General features: G+C 35.7%; 1 protein-coding gene across 1 annotated transcript; it reads right to left on the bottom strand.

Annotated features, from left to right (window-relative positions):
* Positions 1–10,981: 10,981 nt before the first annotated feature.
* Positions 10,982–12,303, bottom strand: LOC131658062 (two-component response regulator ORR24-like). Its single transcript, XM_058927397.1, has 5 exons — positions 12,198–12,303; positions 11,967–12,113; positions 11,755–11,880; positions 11,395–11,471; positions 10,982–11,302 (listed from the first exon to the last, which is right to left on the bottom strand). The coding sequence occupies exons 1-5, from the start codon at positions 12,301–12,303 to the stop codon at positions 10,982–10,984; spliced, it is 777 nt and encodes a 258-aa protein (XP_058783380.1).
* Between the last annotated feature and the right edge of the window lie 1,535 nt (positions 12,304–13,838).

Below are 13,838 nucleotides of genomic sequence, written 5' to 3'. Positions count from 1 at the left end.
GGAAGCTCCGAAGTCAGTGTCAGAGATTCGTAGTTTTCTTGGCCTTGCAGGTTACTACAGGAAGTTCATTGAAGGATTCTCAAAGTTAGCATTGCCGTTAACTAAATTAACCAGAAAGGGTCAGGCTTTTATTTGGGATGTTAAATGCGAGGAAGGATTCCAAGAGCTGAAGAAGAGGTTGACTAGTGCTCCTATTTTGATTTTGCCGAATCCGACAGAATCATTTGCGGTATATTGTGATGCTTCACTGATGGGTTTAGGTGGAGTATTGATGCAGAACCAACAAGTGGTCGCGTACGCGTCGAGACAACTCAAAGTGCATGAAAGGAATTACCCGACTCATGATTTGGAGTTGGCAGCAGTGGTTTTTGTCTTGAAGTTGTGGCGACATTATTTGTATGGGTCTAGATTTGAAGTGTTCAGTGATCATAAGAGTCTGAAATACCTATTTGACCAGAAGGAACTGAATATGAGGCAGAGAAGGTGGTTGGAATTCCTTAAAGACTATGATTTTAGTTTGAATTACCATCCGGGTAAGGCAAACGTAGTTGCTGATGCTTTAAGTAGGAAGACCTTGCATATGTCTATGCTAATGGTGAAGGAATTGGATTTAATTGAACAATTCAGAGACTTGAGTTTGGTATGTGAAGGTACTCCTACTAGTGTTAAGTTGGGTATGCTGAAACTAACCAGTGGTATTCTTGAAGAGATCAGAGAGGGCCAAAAGGCTGATGTCGGATTAGTCGACAAGTTGACTTTGATTAACCAAGGCAAGAGCGGTGAATTCAGAGTTGACGAGAATGGTATACTGAGGTTTGGAAACAGAGTTTGTGTTCCGGATGTTGCTGAACTCCGAAGAAATATTTTAGAAGAAGGACACCGTAGTGGATTAAGTATTCATCCTGGTGCTACCAAGATGTATCATGACTTGAGAAAGCTATTTTGGTGGCCTGGAATGAAGAAAGAAATTGTTGAGTTTGTGTATTCTTGTTTGACTTGTCAGAAGTCAAAGGTTGAACATCAGAAGCCATCTGGATTTATGCAACCAATGTTTATTCCTGAGTGGAAGTGGGATAGCATATCGATGGATTTTGTTTCGGGTTTGCCGAGAACTGTTAAGAATTGTGAAGCTATCTGGGTTGTGGTGGACAGATTGACAAAGTCTGCACATTTCATACCGGTAAGAATGGAATATCCGATGGAGAAGCTGGCTCAATTATATATTGAGAAGATAGTTAGTCTGCATGGTATTCCTTCGAGTATCGTGTCAGACAGAGATCCGAGATTTACGTCTAAGTTCTGGGAAGGTTTGCAGAAGGCTTTGGGTACTAAGCTGAGACTGAGTTCTGCTTATCATCCGCAGACTGATGGACAGACGGAGAGGACGATTCAGTCGTTAGAAGATTTGTTACGTGCTTGTGTATTAGAAAAAGGAGGTGCTTGGGATAGTTATCTGCCTTTGATTGAATTTACCTACAACAACAGCTATCATTCGAGTATAGGTATGGCTCCGTTTGAGGCATTGTATGGTAGGAGGTGTAGAACTCCATTGTGTTGGTACGAAGCTGGTGAGAGTGCTGTGATTGGACCAGAAATTGTACAACAGACTACGGAGAAGATTAAGATGATTCAAGAGAAGATGAGAGCTTCTCAGAGTCGTCAAAAGAGTTATTATGATAAGAGGAGGAAGACACTCGAGTTTCAAGAGGGAGATCATGTGTTTATGAAGGTTACTCCTATGACGGGTATTGGTCGAGCTTTGAAGTCAAAGAAGTTGACTCCGCGTTTTATTGGACCATTCCAAATTTCAGAAAGAGTGGGAGAAGTGGCGTACCGTATTGCGTTACCACCAATGCTTGCCAACTTGCATGATGTATTTCATGTGTCTCAATTGAGGAAATACATTTCGGATCCGTCCCACGTGATCCAAGTGGATGATGTACAGGTGAAAGACAACTTAACGGTTGAAACGTTACCTGTGAGGATTGAAGATAGAAGACTGAAGCAATTGCGGGGCAAGGAAATAGCTTTAGTCAGAGTAGCTTGGGGAGGACCAGCTGAAGGAAATGTTACCTGGGAGCTAGAGAGCCAGATGAAGGATTCGTATCCAGAGCTCTTTACCTGAGGTATGTTTTCGAGGACGAAAACTCTTTTAGTGGGGGAGAGTTGTAACGCCCGTATAATTTTAATATTAATTTAATCAAGAATATTGAATTAATAATTAGAATTATTAAGGATTTTGTGAAAATAATAAATAAATAATGGTTTGTGGCATTTGGGCCATGTGAGAAATAGTAAAAGAGGGGGTGTGATATAGGAAGGCCCTTTACTAATATTATTATTATTTTCATAAAATAATTGGAATTGGGAAGAAAGAAAGAACGTGAAAGAACAGAAGTCTGAGGAACGAGGAACGTGAAGGAGAACGGTAGAGGGAGAGACCAAGAATCAAGAATTTGTCTAAGGTAAGGGGGGACTTGTCTGATTATCATCTATTATCGGGTTAGGGGTTGATAATACTGAATAGATGTGGAATTCGGGTCGATTGAGTCATATGATAGGTTTAGGGATTGAGTCAATTGTATGATGGTTGATCTCTATGTTTGAATCTACGATGTCTGCGTTGTTATGGTCTCAATTGATGTGTAATTGGTGTATTATACGACGCATTTTGTGTTGTTTGTGCATTCTATTTCCCTAGGTTCGTACTGGTATGGTTTGTGTGTGTTTGGAATGCATAGAATGCTGTTTTCTGCAGGTTGGGGTTTCTGAAATTGCCGGTTCGCGCCGCGTGCACAGGGTGGCGCCGCGAACAGGTGGGCAGAATGCCAAGAAGTTGTGATACGCTCAGGTCGCGCCGCGTACCTGCGTTCGCGCCGCGAAGGCGTAACTTTTTCTCGTTTCGCGCCGCGTGTGGATGTTTGCGCCGCGAACAGCTTGGCAGAGAGCCAATGAATTTTGGGACGCTCAGTGCGCGCCGCGAACTAGTGATGGCGCCGCGTGCTGTTTGTGTTTTTGAGATGTTTTTAAAAGTTCAAAGATGTATAACTTTTTAACCGTTGGTCCGTTTGATGCGTCGTTTTGAGCTAGACGAACCTTGTAGGATAATCTATATGATGATGATTGAGTTGTTTTTAGAGTGATGAAAATACATGTATGCTATTCTTGTTGAATATGATGATTGGTGCAAATACGTGTATGTTGTGTATATGATGATGATGGAATTGTGATTGAATGTTGTTAATATATATGAACATACTGGAATGATGATGATGATGCTGATGATTGATGATGATGATGGTATAAGTATGTTATATATGTTGCATTCATTCATATTCATTGACGATACTGTATCCATAAGGGTGTGTTGGATCAGTGAAGGGCATGATTCCCATCGTGTGGAATCTGTGCTGGCAGGGCCGTATCTTGGACGATGTTGGATCGGTCATGGGTTACCCCATTTGATGATGATTGGTACCACATGCATAGTGTCAGTTCATACATATGCATAATTTATAACATGATTGGATGTATTCCAGTGTTGTAAATGTTGATGATGTGTTGCTTGTTGTTTGATTGTTTGGAATGTCTGTTATGAAACAATTGGGTGAATGATACAACTGTGATGTGTTATTACTTTATAACCTTATAACATTTGTTAATTATGATGAGACTCACCCTTACATGTTGTCATTTTCAGATTGAGGATAGCGGCTGTTCGACTCGGTGAGGATTAGCTCATGAGTCAGGGTCTTAGTAGCGTCAGGTGTCATGCTCTGATAGTTGTAACACTGGGGGGCGCGATTTTGTTTAGAGCTTATGATTATGACTCTAGTTATGTTTTGATGTTTTGAAGGATAAGTTTTGAAGATGTTAAACTTAGTCTGTTTTTGATAAATTTCCGCTGTGTGAACATGAAACGTTTTAATTTATGATGATTACCTCAGTGTATGCATGACATGACTGAATGATGTTTGTTTATTATGAATTGTGGCACCCTTATTTCATGTACTCTGAATAATTGTTTTAAAATTGCCGCGGGGTTAGTAAGGGGTGTTACAGTGGACTGGAGTAGTTTAGTTAACAATGAACCAGGATAAAATCATTGTGCAAATAGTTTTTATCTTAAGAGTTTTAAAGCTACACTTATTCAAACCCCCCTTTTCTAAGTGTTTTTCTATCCTTCAGTTAAGGCTCAAAATGAGGATGATAAAAATCATCAATTTGACTGCAATTTATTCATTGTTAGATAGGAAATTGAATAAGCTTTCCAATGCTTCGAACCGGGCGCAAATCGGAGTTACGGTTCTCAAGTTACGTCATTTTTACTAAAAGCTGCTTTTTCAAGTCAGCGAGTTAGGCGCGATACGCGCTCCTGCGCGCGACGCGCGCTGGACAGGTCTCAAAATTGCATAAATAGGCGAAAATCAGATTTTTTTAGGTTATGTTTTGGGTATTTTTGAACCCCAACTCATCCTAGGTCATTTTTGGGTAGATTTAGCTTGGAAACACCATTAGAGCTTGTAATCGGATGATCGGAGGTTGAATTTCTCATCGATTGGTGTTGGCAAACTAAGAAATGTTTGGTTCCTCTTCTTCTCTTCTATTTGTATTTCTCTTTTGGTGAGTTTGTATGTAAATACTCTAAACCCATGGATGTTTGTTACTCTTTCTACTAGTTGAATCAAGTTTGCTTTACAAATCTTAATCGGTGTTTTCTTGATCTTTTTGCTTAAATGTTTTGGATTTGTGTTGTTGTAGAAATAGACATCACAAATCTTGATTAGGGGGATATCGGTTAGCTTTTGATTTTAGACATAGGATTGGGGTTAACATCCACATAATATCTGAGTTTAATGTCTCTGTGTTGTTCGATCGGTTGAGACATCGTCGAAAGAGCAATATAGTTGAATTTTCGTCGGTGTTGCAGAAATGGACATTGATGTGAGGGATATGTGGTGATTCTGACGAGTATTGTAGATTAAGTACGACGGAGTGATAAATCTAAGTTTGTGAGTAGTAGTTTAGATTCAAACAAGATAAGCTATTCTCTATCAAGAATGAATTCTTTTTATGTTCATAAGTTAAATTTCCGTGTTTACTTCTTAAAACCCATTTAACCCAAACTCAAGAACTAAGAATCCGTCGAACGGCAGTTCAGTAGAACTAATCTCTGTGGACACGATAATTTCTCGGATAAATACTTCCAAATCTTTTGTTGCTTGTCGCTATACCGCTCTAACAAAATGGTGTCGTAGCCAGAGATTGGTGTTTTTATTGAATTCGCATTGCGATAGTTTCTTTGTTTTCCAGTTTTGTGAATATCGTATATTTTGTGCATATTCTCATACTTGTATATTATCGTATATTGATACATGTTTATATTTTCATACTTATACATGTTTGTGTGTTTGATTTTGTTCCTCTTTTGCTATTTAGCAAGGTGAAGTTGGCTAAACAAATTGAACTCGGATAGTTCTTTAATTTCAAATCTTCACTTTTCAACTTGTTTAGTTAATTTCACCAAACTTTTGTAAAAATTGTGTTTTTACTTATCGTTACGTGTTTGTTAATATGTGTTGTTTACATATTGTTGTAAATTCTCTTGTTTCGTAATGTTTTTCCGTGTGTGGTTAGGATACTTTCTTTAGGTTCGCATTGGGGCAAAAGTGTTTGCGTGTCGTGGAGGAAGCAACTACCCGAGCACAATAAAGGCGTCGAGCTTACGACGTAAAACAAGCGCTTGTTGGGAGGCACCCCAACGGTTTTGACTTTTGTAAATTCTGTTAGTTGTGTAAAATGAGATGTGTAGGTGTTAAGTGGAGGCTACACCAGTTGTGTAGTCTTCTAGACTGGTTTTTGCTTTTCTGGTGTAGCGCGCGTCGCGCGCTAAGAGGGCGCGTTGCGCTCCTTGTAACTTTTGGCCAATGAATTCTTTTTAATGGTTCACTTGGCTAGCCTTTTCCCACTTACACCAAAGTTTTATAGTATAGTATTTTATAGTTTTATTTTTAATTCTTTTGTTTGTGTTTAGATTCAAATTTTGGCCCGATCGCTTGGAGTCTCATTTGGTAATTCTCCGATTGTGATAGATTCAACATGCCGGTTGTGCGGTAATGATTGTTCAAATTTGTACGTCGCAAGGTACTCGTTTATCGCTTTCTATAACATAGCATGTTTATGAGACTTTTCATTAGTACACATTTCATATTACTTATTCTTTTTGCATAACTTGCTCATGACTTGAATCACAATTAGTTTTCTCTTTTTACCATAAATGTGAGGTGGCTTTCCATTGTATACATATGCGAGTGACCGACATTTCTTGTTTTAACTGGATATTATTATGTTTAATCTTTCATTTGTATTGATTTTGTGAATGCACGAAAGTGATCAAGGCACTTGTTTGATTTTGAGCACAACTACCATAGCCAAATATCAATTCACCTTGTGAGTGTGTGACCATTAGTACCTCCTTTGAGCCTTTGGTCAATATCCATATTGTTTTTACTTAATGCTTGTCTATGAGCGTTTGGTTTTCATTTGTGTATGGATGTTGATTCTTTGTTTTCTTGAACCCTCAACTATGATGTTTAGTTGTATTTTTACCTTGCCTTAGAAAGTAGGGGGTATTCACTTTATGTTATGGTTGAATTCAAGTTGGGGAGAGGATGTTTGCTTGCTTATGTTGTGATTGGTATGAGATTGTGGAAAGAAAAAGAAAAAAAATGTGAAAAAGAAAGAAAAGAAAAAGAAAAAAAGAGAAAAAGTTTGAAAAAGAAAATAACAAAAAGAGTATGAATAAGAGTGTGCTAATAAGTTTTGTGTTTGGTGTGAAACTTGTGATGAAGAAGAAAGTTGGATTGAAATTGTATTGTTTGGAACTTTGTGGAAGTAATTACTCCCTTAGGTTTAGGCAAGTTTTTGTTTCGATTAGCTTTAGGACTTATCACATGTTTGTTAACCGAGCCACATTACAACCGTGAAAGCCCTTGTGATTCGTGCTGTTGCATTTTTAATACTATTTTTAGATGAACACATAATTTTGTCTTTTGTTTGCAAGATTGTTGGATGAGTGTTCAAAGTCTTCACCTTTCGGTGTTTTTCATCTACCAATGAGTTTTTGCTAGGCGTGATTCGTGATTGAGCTTGTTTTGTTTTAGATTGTTTTCTATGATTTTTGTACTTAGGATTCGTTTCGTTTTCATGTTGTCGTTGTAGGATTGTGGTAAGTATTTACTTTGTTCGTACGTTTTTGTTTGAACCGTACAATTGTTTCGTTTTTCAAATCTTGTTGATTCTTGATTCTTTGGATTTTTACATTTGATTCTTTGAGTGTTTGGCCTTGTTTGAGGACAAACAAATTCAAGTTGGGGAGAGTTGTTAAGTGCCAAAATGTAGTTATTTTGTATATATGTTTTGTTGCACTTATCGATATTTTTTGTTAATACCGTTTGAATAATACTCCGTTTTGTGCATAAATACGTATACTTTGTGAATAGATATATTTTCATACACTTTTATATTTTTTGATAGTTTTCTACTCTTTTTGTAGGTATTCTTGCGTATTTGGAGTATGAGCAATAAAGTGTCGAAGACACGGCTTCAAACGCGCGATTTTGAGCGACGGAATCAATTCATTCGATGTTTAAGGCTCAAAATGAGGATGATAAAAATCATCAATTTGACTTCAATTTATTCATTGTTATATCGGAAATTGAATAAGTTTTCCAACGCTTCGAACCGGGCGCAAATCGGAGTTACGGTTCTCAAGTTACGCCATTTTTACTAAAAGCTGTTTTTTCAAGTCAGCGAGTTGGGCGCGATGCGCGCTCCTGCATGCGACGCGCGCTGGAAAGGTCTCAAAATTGCATAAATAGGCGAAAATCAGATTTTTTAGGTTATGTTTTGGGTATTTTGAACCCCAACTCATCCTAGGTCATTTTTGTGTAGATTTAGCTTGGAAACACCATTAGAGCTTGTAATCGGATGATCGGAGGTTGAATTTCTCATCGATTGGTGTTGACAAACCAAGAAATGTTTGATTCCTCTTCTTCTCTTCTATTTGTATTTCTCTTTTGGTGAGTTTGTATGTAAATAGTCTAAACCCATGGATGTTTGTTACTCTTTCTACTAGTTGTATAAAGTTTGCTTTACAAATCTTAATCGGTGTTTCCTTGATCTTTTTGCTTAAATGTTTTGGATTTGTGTTGTTGTAGAAATAGATATCACAAATCTTGATTAGGGGGATATCTGTTAGCTTTTGATTCTAGACATAGGATTAGGGTTAACATCCACATAATATATGAGTTTAATGTCTCTGTGTTGTTCGATCGGTTGAGACATCGTCGAAAGAGCAATATAGTTGAATTTCCGTCGGTGTTGCAGAAATGGACATTGATGTGAGGGATATGTGGTGATTCTGACGAGTATTGTAGATTAAGTACGGCGGAGTGATAAATCTAAGTTTGTGAGGAGTAGTTTAGATTCAAACCAGATAAGCTATTCTCTATCAAGAATGAATTCTTTTTATGTTCATAAGTTAAATTTCTGTGATTACTGCTTAAAACCCATTTAACCCAAACTCAAGAACTAAGAATCCGTCAAACGGCAGTTCGGTAGCACTAATCTCTGTGGACACGATAATTTCCCAGATAAATACTTCCAAATCTTTTGTTGCTTGCCGCTATACCGCTCCAACACCGACCCGGACGAACCATATTGAGAATATCAAAGCCATGCTTAACTACCACATCGTTTGGGGAGCCATTAATGCCGCCTCTTCTCCACAACTCTCAAGAAGGGCGCAATAGCTACCAATTAAAACACTTACAACTCGACCAGCGCGTTACAACTAAAAACCAAACACGCGGATAAATATATATTTAAAAACATGTTCTAAGTTCAGTTTGGACTTCATCTTCAACCTTGGAACACCAATTTCTCGAATTCGTATCTTGACCAAAACTCAACCATTTTTAGAGATGTAAACATGAAAGTTATTCTAAATTTCATCATGATTTCATAAATGTATCACACATAAATTTATTTAAACTGTAACTTAACATTTTCTTAGAAAATAGTATGAACCCTAATTTTTCAAAATCAAATTAAATGGTATATACAAATGATTACTGACAACTAATATGGGGTTAATGATCCTTACATGATTCTAACCAAGATGGTGTCGAGTTTTAATCAAAACGGTACAAGAATAAAGGAGTTCAAGTTTTGAAAGGTTACCTCTAAAGTGGAAATCGAAAGATGGATTAATGGACTTCCATAAGTGATTGGATGATATGGACAGCATCCTTGGACCTTAGTGAAGTTGTTTGAATGTTTTGAACACTTTGCGATGGCTTGAGTTGCTCTACCTGAATCCTCTTGCATGTAAGAAAAGTTGAAAATTAAGTATAGTGTTTAAGGTGTTACAAATGCAAAGTTAAGGTTTGGATAGTTTCTATGAAGTGTATGGAAGGTGTTTGGATGGTTGTTTGACACATAAGTTGCATGGAAATCAAAATTCACAAGTTTGTGCAAGTTGGAATTTTGGAGCTTTCAAATGAGGTAGTAAAAAATAGATTTTCGGTGTATTTGAATTAAGAAGCAAGACCTCCTATTTATAGGCAAGATTCGTGGTTTGTGGGGGGAAATCAGATCAAATGGTTGCTTCAAACTCAAGTTGTGCAACTTTGCTTCTTGGTGAATAAATGAAAAAGTTATGGTTCCCATGATACTTGGCAAGCTTTAAACATGACTTAGGGAGACTCCTCTGTAGGTTAGGGTGTTGCTTGTTGGATTTGTGTTGCTTTTGGTGCATAGCAAACAAGTTAGTGGCTCAGTATAAGAGTTGTTGGTGATTAAAGTCACTTTACAAGAATGGAAATCATGGCCTTATGCTTGAAATGGAATGAATAAATGGACCATAGCCAAGACACTTGGACAATATCTCAAAAGCTTGTGTAATCTTCTGATTAGAGGTAGATTTTCAAGTTATATGGTCTATAATCACAGATTTGGTAGGTTTGGCTCATGTTTGTAACTTGGTTCTTCATGTAGGCTAACAGGCTAACCAGGCCTTCGAAAAGATCAGGCTCAAACCTAAAAAATAAGTCTACGTCAGACTACAGACCAGACTTAATCTTCGGTTTTTTTGACAAGTCAGGCTTAAGCTTGACAAAGCCTAACTTGGCCCGGTCTATTTCCACCCCTAGTTATAAAACATCATAGTTTTTAATATATATAAAATCTCTATTTTTTTATTTATTATTTTTATTGCACTATATTCTTATTATTATGTTGTTTTCCTTGGAACTAACATTAATTATAAAAGTTTTCGATGCAATTATCTTTAAAAAAAAAATTGCCTATACACATGTATAAGTTTATTTTGTCAAATATATTTAAAAATATAAAATGAATCATAATGCGATGAAATGAGAAAAACGCTAACATTTTCATTTCAAGTCAATTCAATTGAAATGAGACACCACAAATAAACAAAATTCTTTTTAGACATTTTATTTTTTTATTGAGGATTGCTATTTGTACAATCAAACAATTTACATATACATCGTATAGTGTACAGCATTTGCATTGGTTCTTTAAGTCAGAAAAAAAGAAAATATTAGTAATAATCATTTTAAAAAGTTAAAACCGTATACATAGGTTGTAAGTGTATTGTTTAGTGTAAAAATAATATTCCTCTTTTTTATTCTATCATTTTCTACTCAGATAAATAAATATTGTGATTGTAACCTCTAATGGAATGTATTTTCTTATATTTATATTTTGCTTCCTTATTTAAATATTTATACTAGAAAAAGTGAAAACAATTTTTTTTTATATTTATATCTTTGAAAAAAAAATAGTGAAAAAAATGAACAAATAACATAAATATAAATTGTTTTTTCAAACCAAACATAAACTTTTAATACATTTACTTGTATTGTATATCCAGTACTTCTTTATATCCAACTTTCTATTTGTATATAGCATTAGTTATTAATGAATCCCAATAATTGTAATCTAAGTTTCCTCCAGATTCAACAACACTCATAGGAACTGCATAGCTTATTTGAAGATTAGAGTTTGTTTCAACTAGCTTCTTTGATTCCATCATCAATGGATTTTTATGCCTATTAATCTCTGTAGAGCCATTCAAAGCATGCAAATAATCTCCAACTTCACTAAGAGAACTTATTCTTGAATAGGATGTATCTGAACTTCTACCAATGGCTGTCACCATATTAGTTTGTTGGTTTTCCACACTGCTAATTCTTTTCAAGTAGAGTCTATATTTCTGCATATTGAAAAAAATATTGGTTAGTTTAAATTCTTCTAGTAGTACTATTCGGCAACATTGATATGAATCATAAGAGATGAGAACAATACCTGGAGATGGCTGGCCACATTCTGGTTTGTAAGATTTTCAACATTCATTATATGAAGAATCTTTCTTGGCACAGCTTCTGCGAACAAAATAACACAGATAAATTTTATTGGAACAAAGAGGTAAGCAACAATAGATAAATTAAACGCGGTGAATATAAAGAACTTACTATCAATGCCTAATTGATTCAGCATCAACAAACTTGTGGTGTAAGTCATTTGACCAAACAACTCGAGGCTTCTTCTTCTGAGCCGCTGCATCATCATTCGCTCTATCATCCTTCCTTTTTTTCGATTGATAATTTTCATTTTGATTTGAATTTGCTATCATTGTTGCAATTTGGCTTCTTTTGATGTTCATACTTTTTCTGATTACATGTTGCCAAATGAGCTGTAGTTTTTCCATTCTAATAGGTTTCACAAGATAATCACAAGCACCATGTAAAACTCCTCTCATCACCATCCTTGGATCATCATTCGAAGAAAACACTGAAATCAAACACATTTCAAATCAAACACTTTATAATTTGTTATACCATGAACCGATAAAATCGATAAAGCTAAAGAATACTTACATATTACAGGTAGGTGCATTCCAACAAGCTCGAGCAGCATGAATCCATCAATGTCTGGGATTTGAACATTAGTCATTAACATGTCAAAATTGTTTTTGTTTTCGCTCAACATGTTCAACGCAGTTATTCCACTCTGAGCAATGGTTACTACAAGAAACAAATATAATATTAATATAATTATAAAAGATACAATACAACATTTTTTTAAACCCTAATAAAAATAAAACATACCATTGTATTGACACTCTTGGAGAAGTCTCTCCAAATTCTTGAGACATATTAAGTCATCTTCAACAACCAGAACACGCATTCCAATAGGAAATTGATCTTCAACCATGGTAGTTTTATGTCAATCCAAAAGATGAGTATGAATTTTTCTCTTTAGAGGCCAAGTTAAGAGAAGAATAGTCCTTAATTGGAAATCTTAGGGCAAAGTTGCGATTGATGTGATACAAGAAGGTGCTTTTATAGTTGTTGTCTTAAATTTAATTTTCAACGAGTATATCTTTTTATATTTGTTTATTTAAGACAGAATCTTTCTAAGATTATATGTTTAATGATTTTGTATTTTTGGAAATCATGTTTCTTGATTTTTTTTTTGTAAGATTTGGTTTTTAATCTGTGCCCATAAATATCTCACCGAGATTTACTCTCCCCGTCTAAAAAGTTTATATATCTTTGAATTATTTATTAGTAAACTTAGATTTATTATTTTTATTTTGTCTAATATAACAAAATATTTAATTCAAAGAAAATAAGTTAAATAAAAATTTAATCTTTAAAAAATATTAAGTTATGAGTTTTAAATACCATAACAATTCTTTAATATATAAGATTATGATATATAAACTATTCTTTAAATATCATCAAATATTGATGATGGAAAAATTTCATGTTTTCTCAAAATCTACTTGAATATATGTAAACCCTAGAAAATGTAGGATTTATTGTGGAGGTATGGAGGACAATACTAAGCACATGCTTGAGCAAGCCACAAGTTTCAATGGTGGACATTTACTCTTCAGACATTTGAGAATCCCACTAACAAGTAAGAAGCTGACCAACAGTCAATGTCTGGGACTGGTGGAGAAAGTAGGAGAAAGGATTAAGCATTGGAGTGCTCACATGTTGAACTATGCTGGCAGGGTGCAGTTAATAAATAGTGTTATATTTGGGACTGCTAACTATTGGATGCAGTCTATACCAATGCCTAAAGGTGTAACTAAGAACCTTGAGGCATTGTATAGATTCTTTTTTGGACAGAAAAAGTATTATTACAAGGAAGTCACCAGTTGCATGGAGCAGGGTTTGTGCCCCAAAGAAATAGGGTGGTTTGAATGTGGTCAACTTCACCGAGTGGAATAGAGCTTGTCTAGTGAAGTTGTTGTGGAATCTTTGTAATAAAGAGGATAACTTATGGATACGATGAGTGCATGCATACTATATAAAAAATGGAGATATAATGAATATGTCGATTGGGGACAACTGCTATTGGATACAAAAGAGTATCTTTAAGAAAAGGACCAAAGTGAAGGAAATGCAACAATGGGGAGAGCTGATGACAACTAGAAAATTCATCATGAAGAATTTTTACTATGAGTTTCTTGAGCAGTACCAACAGGTGTCTTGAAGGGGCTTGTTTTATGGCAATGTTGCCAGGCCAAGAGCATTATTTACCTTGTGGCTTGCTAGCCATGATCGTCTTGCCATAAAATCTAGACTGGTTAAACTAGGGATGCTGAGTAATGATATGCGTGTGTTTTGTGATGGTGTTGAAAACCTGCAACACCTATTTTTGAATGCAGGGGCACGAGAGGAGTCTGGAAAGTTGTCATTCAATAGATGAATGTGGATCACACACCTATGAGATGG

This window comes from Vicia villosa, linkage group LG3 (genome assembly GCF_029867415.1).
Source record: "Vicia villosa cultivar HV-30 ecotype Madison, WI linkage group LG3, Vvil1.0, whole genome shotgun sequence".
NCBI lineage: Eukaryota > Viridiplantae > Streptophyta > Magnoliopsida > Fabales > Fabaceae > Vicia > Vicia villosa.
This window is presented reverse-complemented; position numbering and strand designations above follow the sequence as displayed.

Coding starts and splice junctions, on each gene's coding strand:
- LOC131658062 (XM_058927397.1), bottom strand. CDS start 12,303: ATGGTTGAAGATCAATTTCCTATTGGAATGCGTGTTCTGGTTGTTGAA. Junction 12,114..12,197: donor CCAAGAGTGTCAATACAATG/GTATGTTTTATT, acceptor TGTTTCTTGTAG/TAACCATTGCTCAGAGTGGA. Junction 11,303..11,394: donor ATGTGGCCAGCCATCTCCAG/GTATTGTTCTCA, acceptor TTCAATATGCAG/AAATATAGACTCTACTTGAA.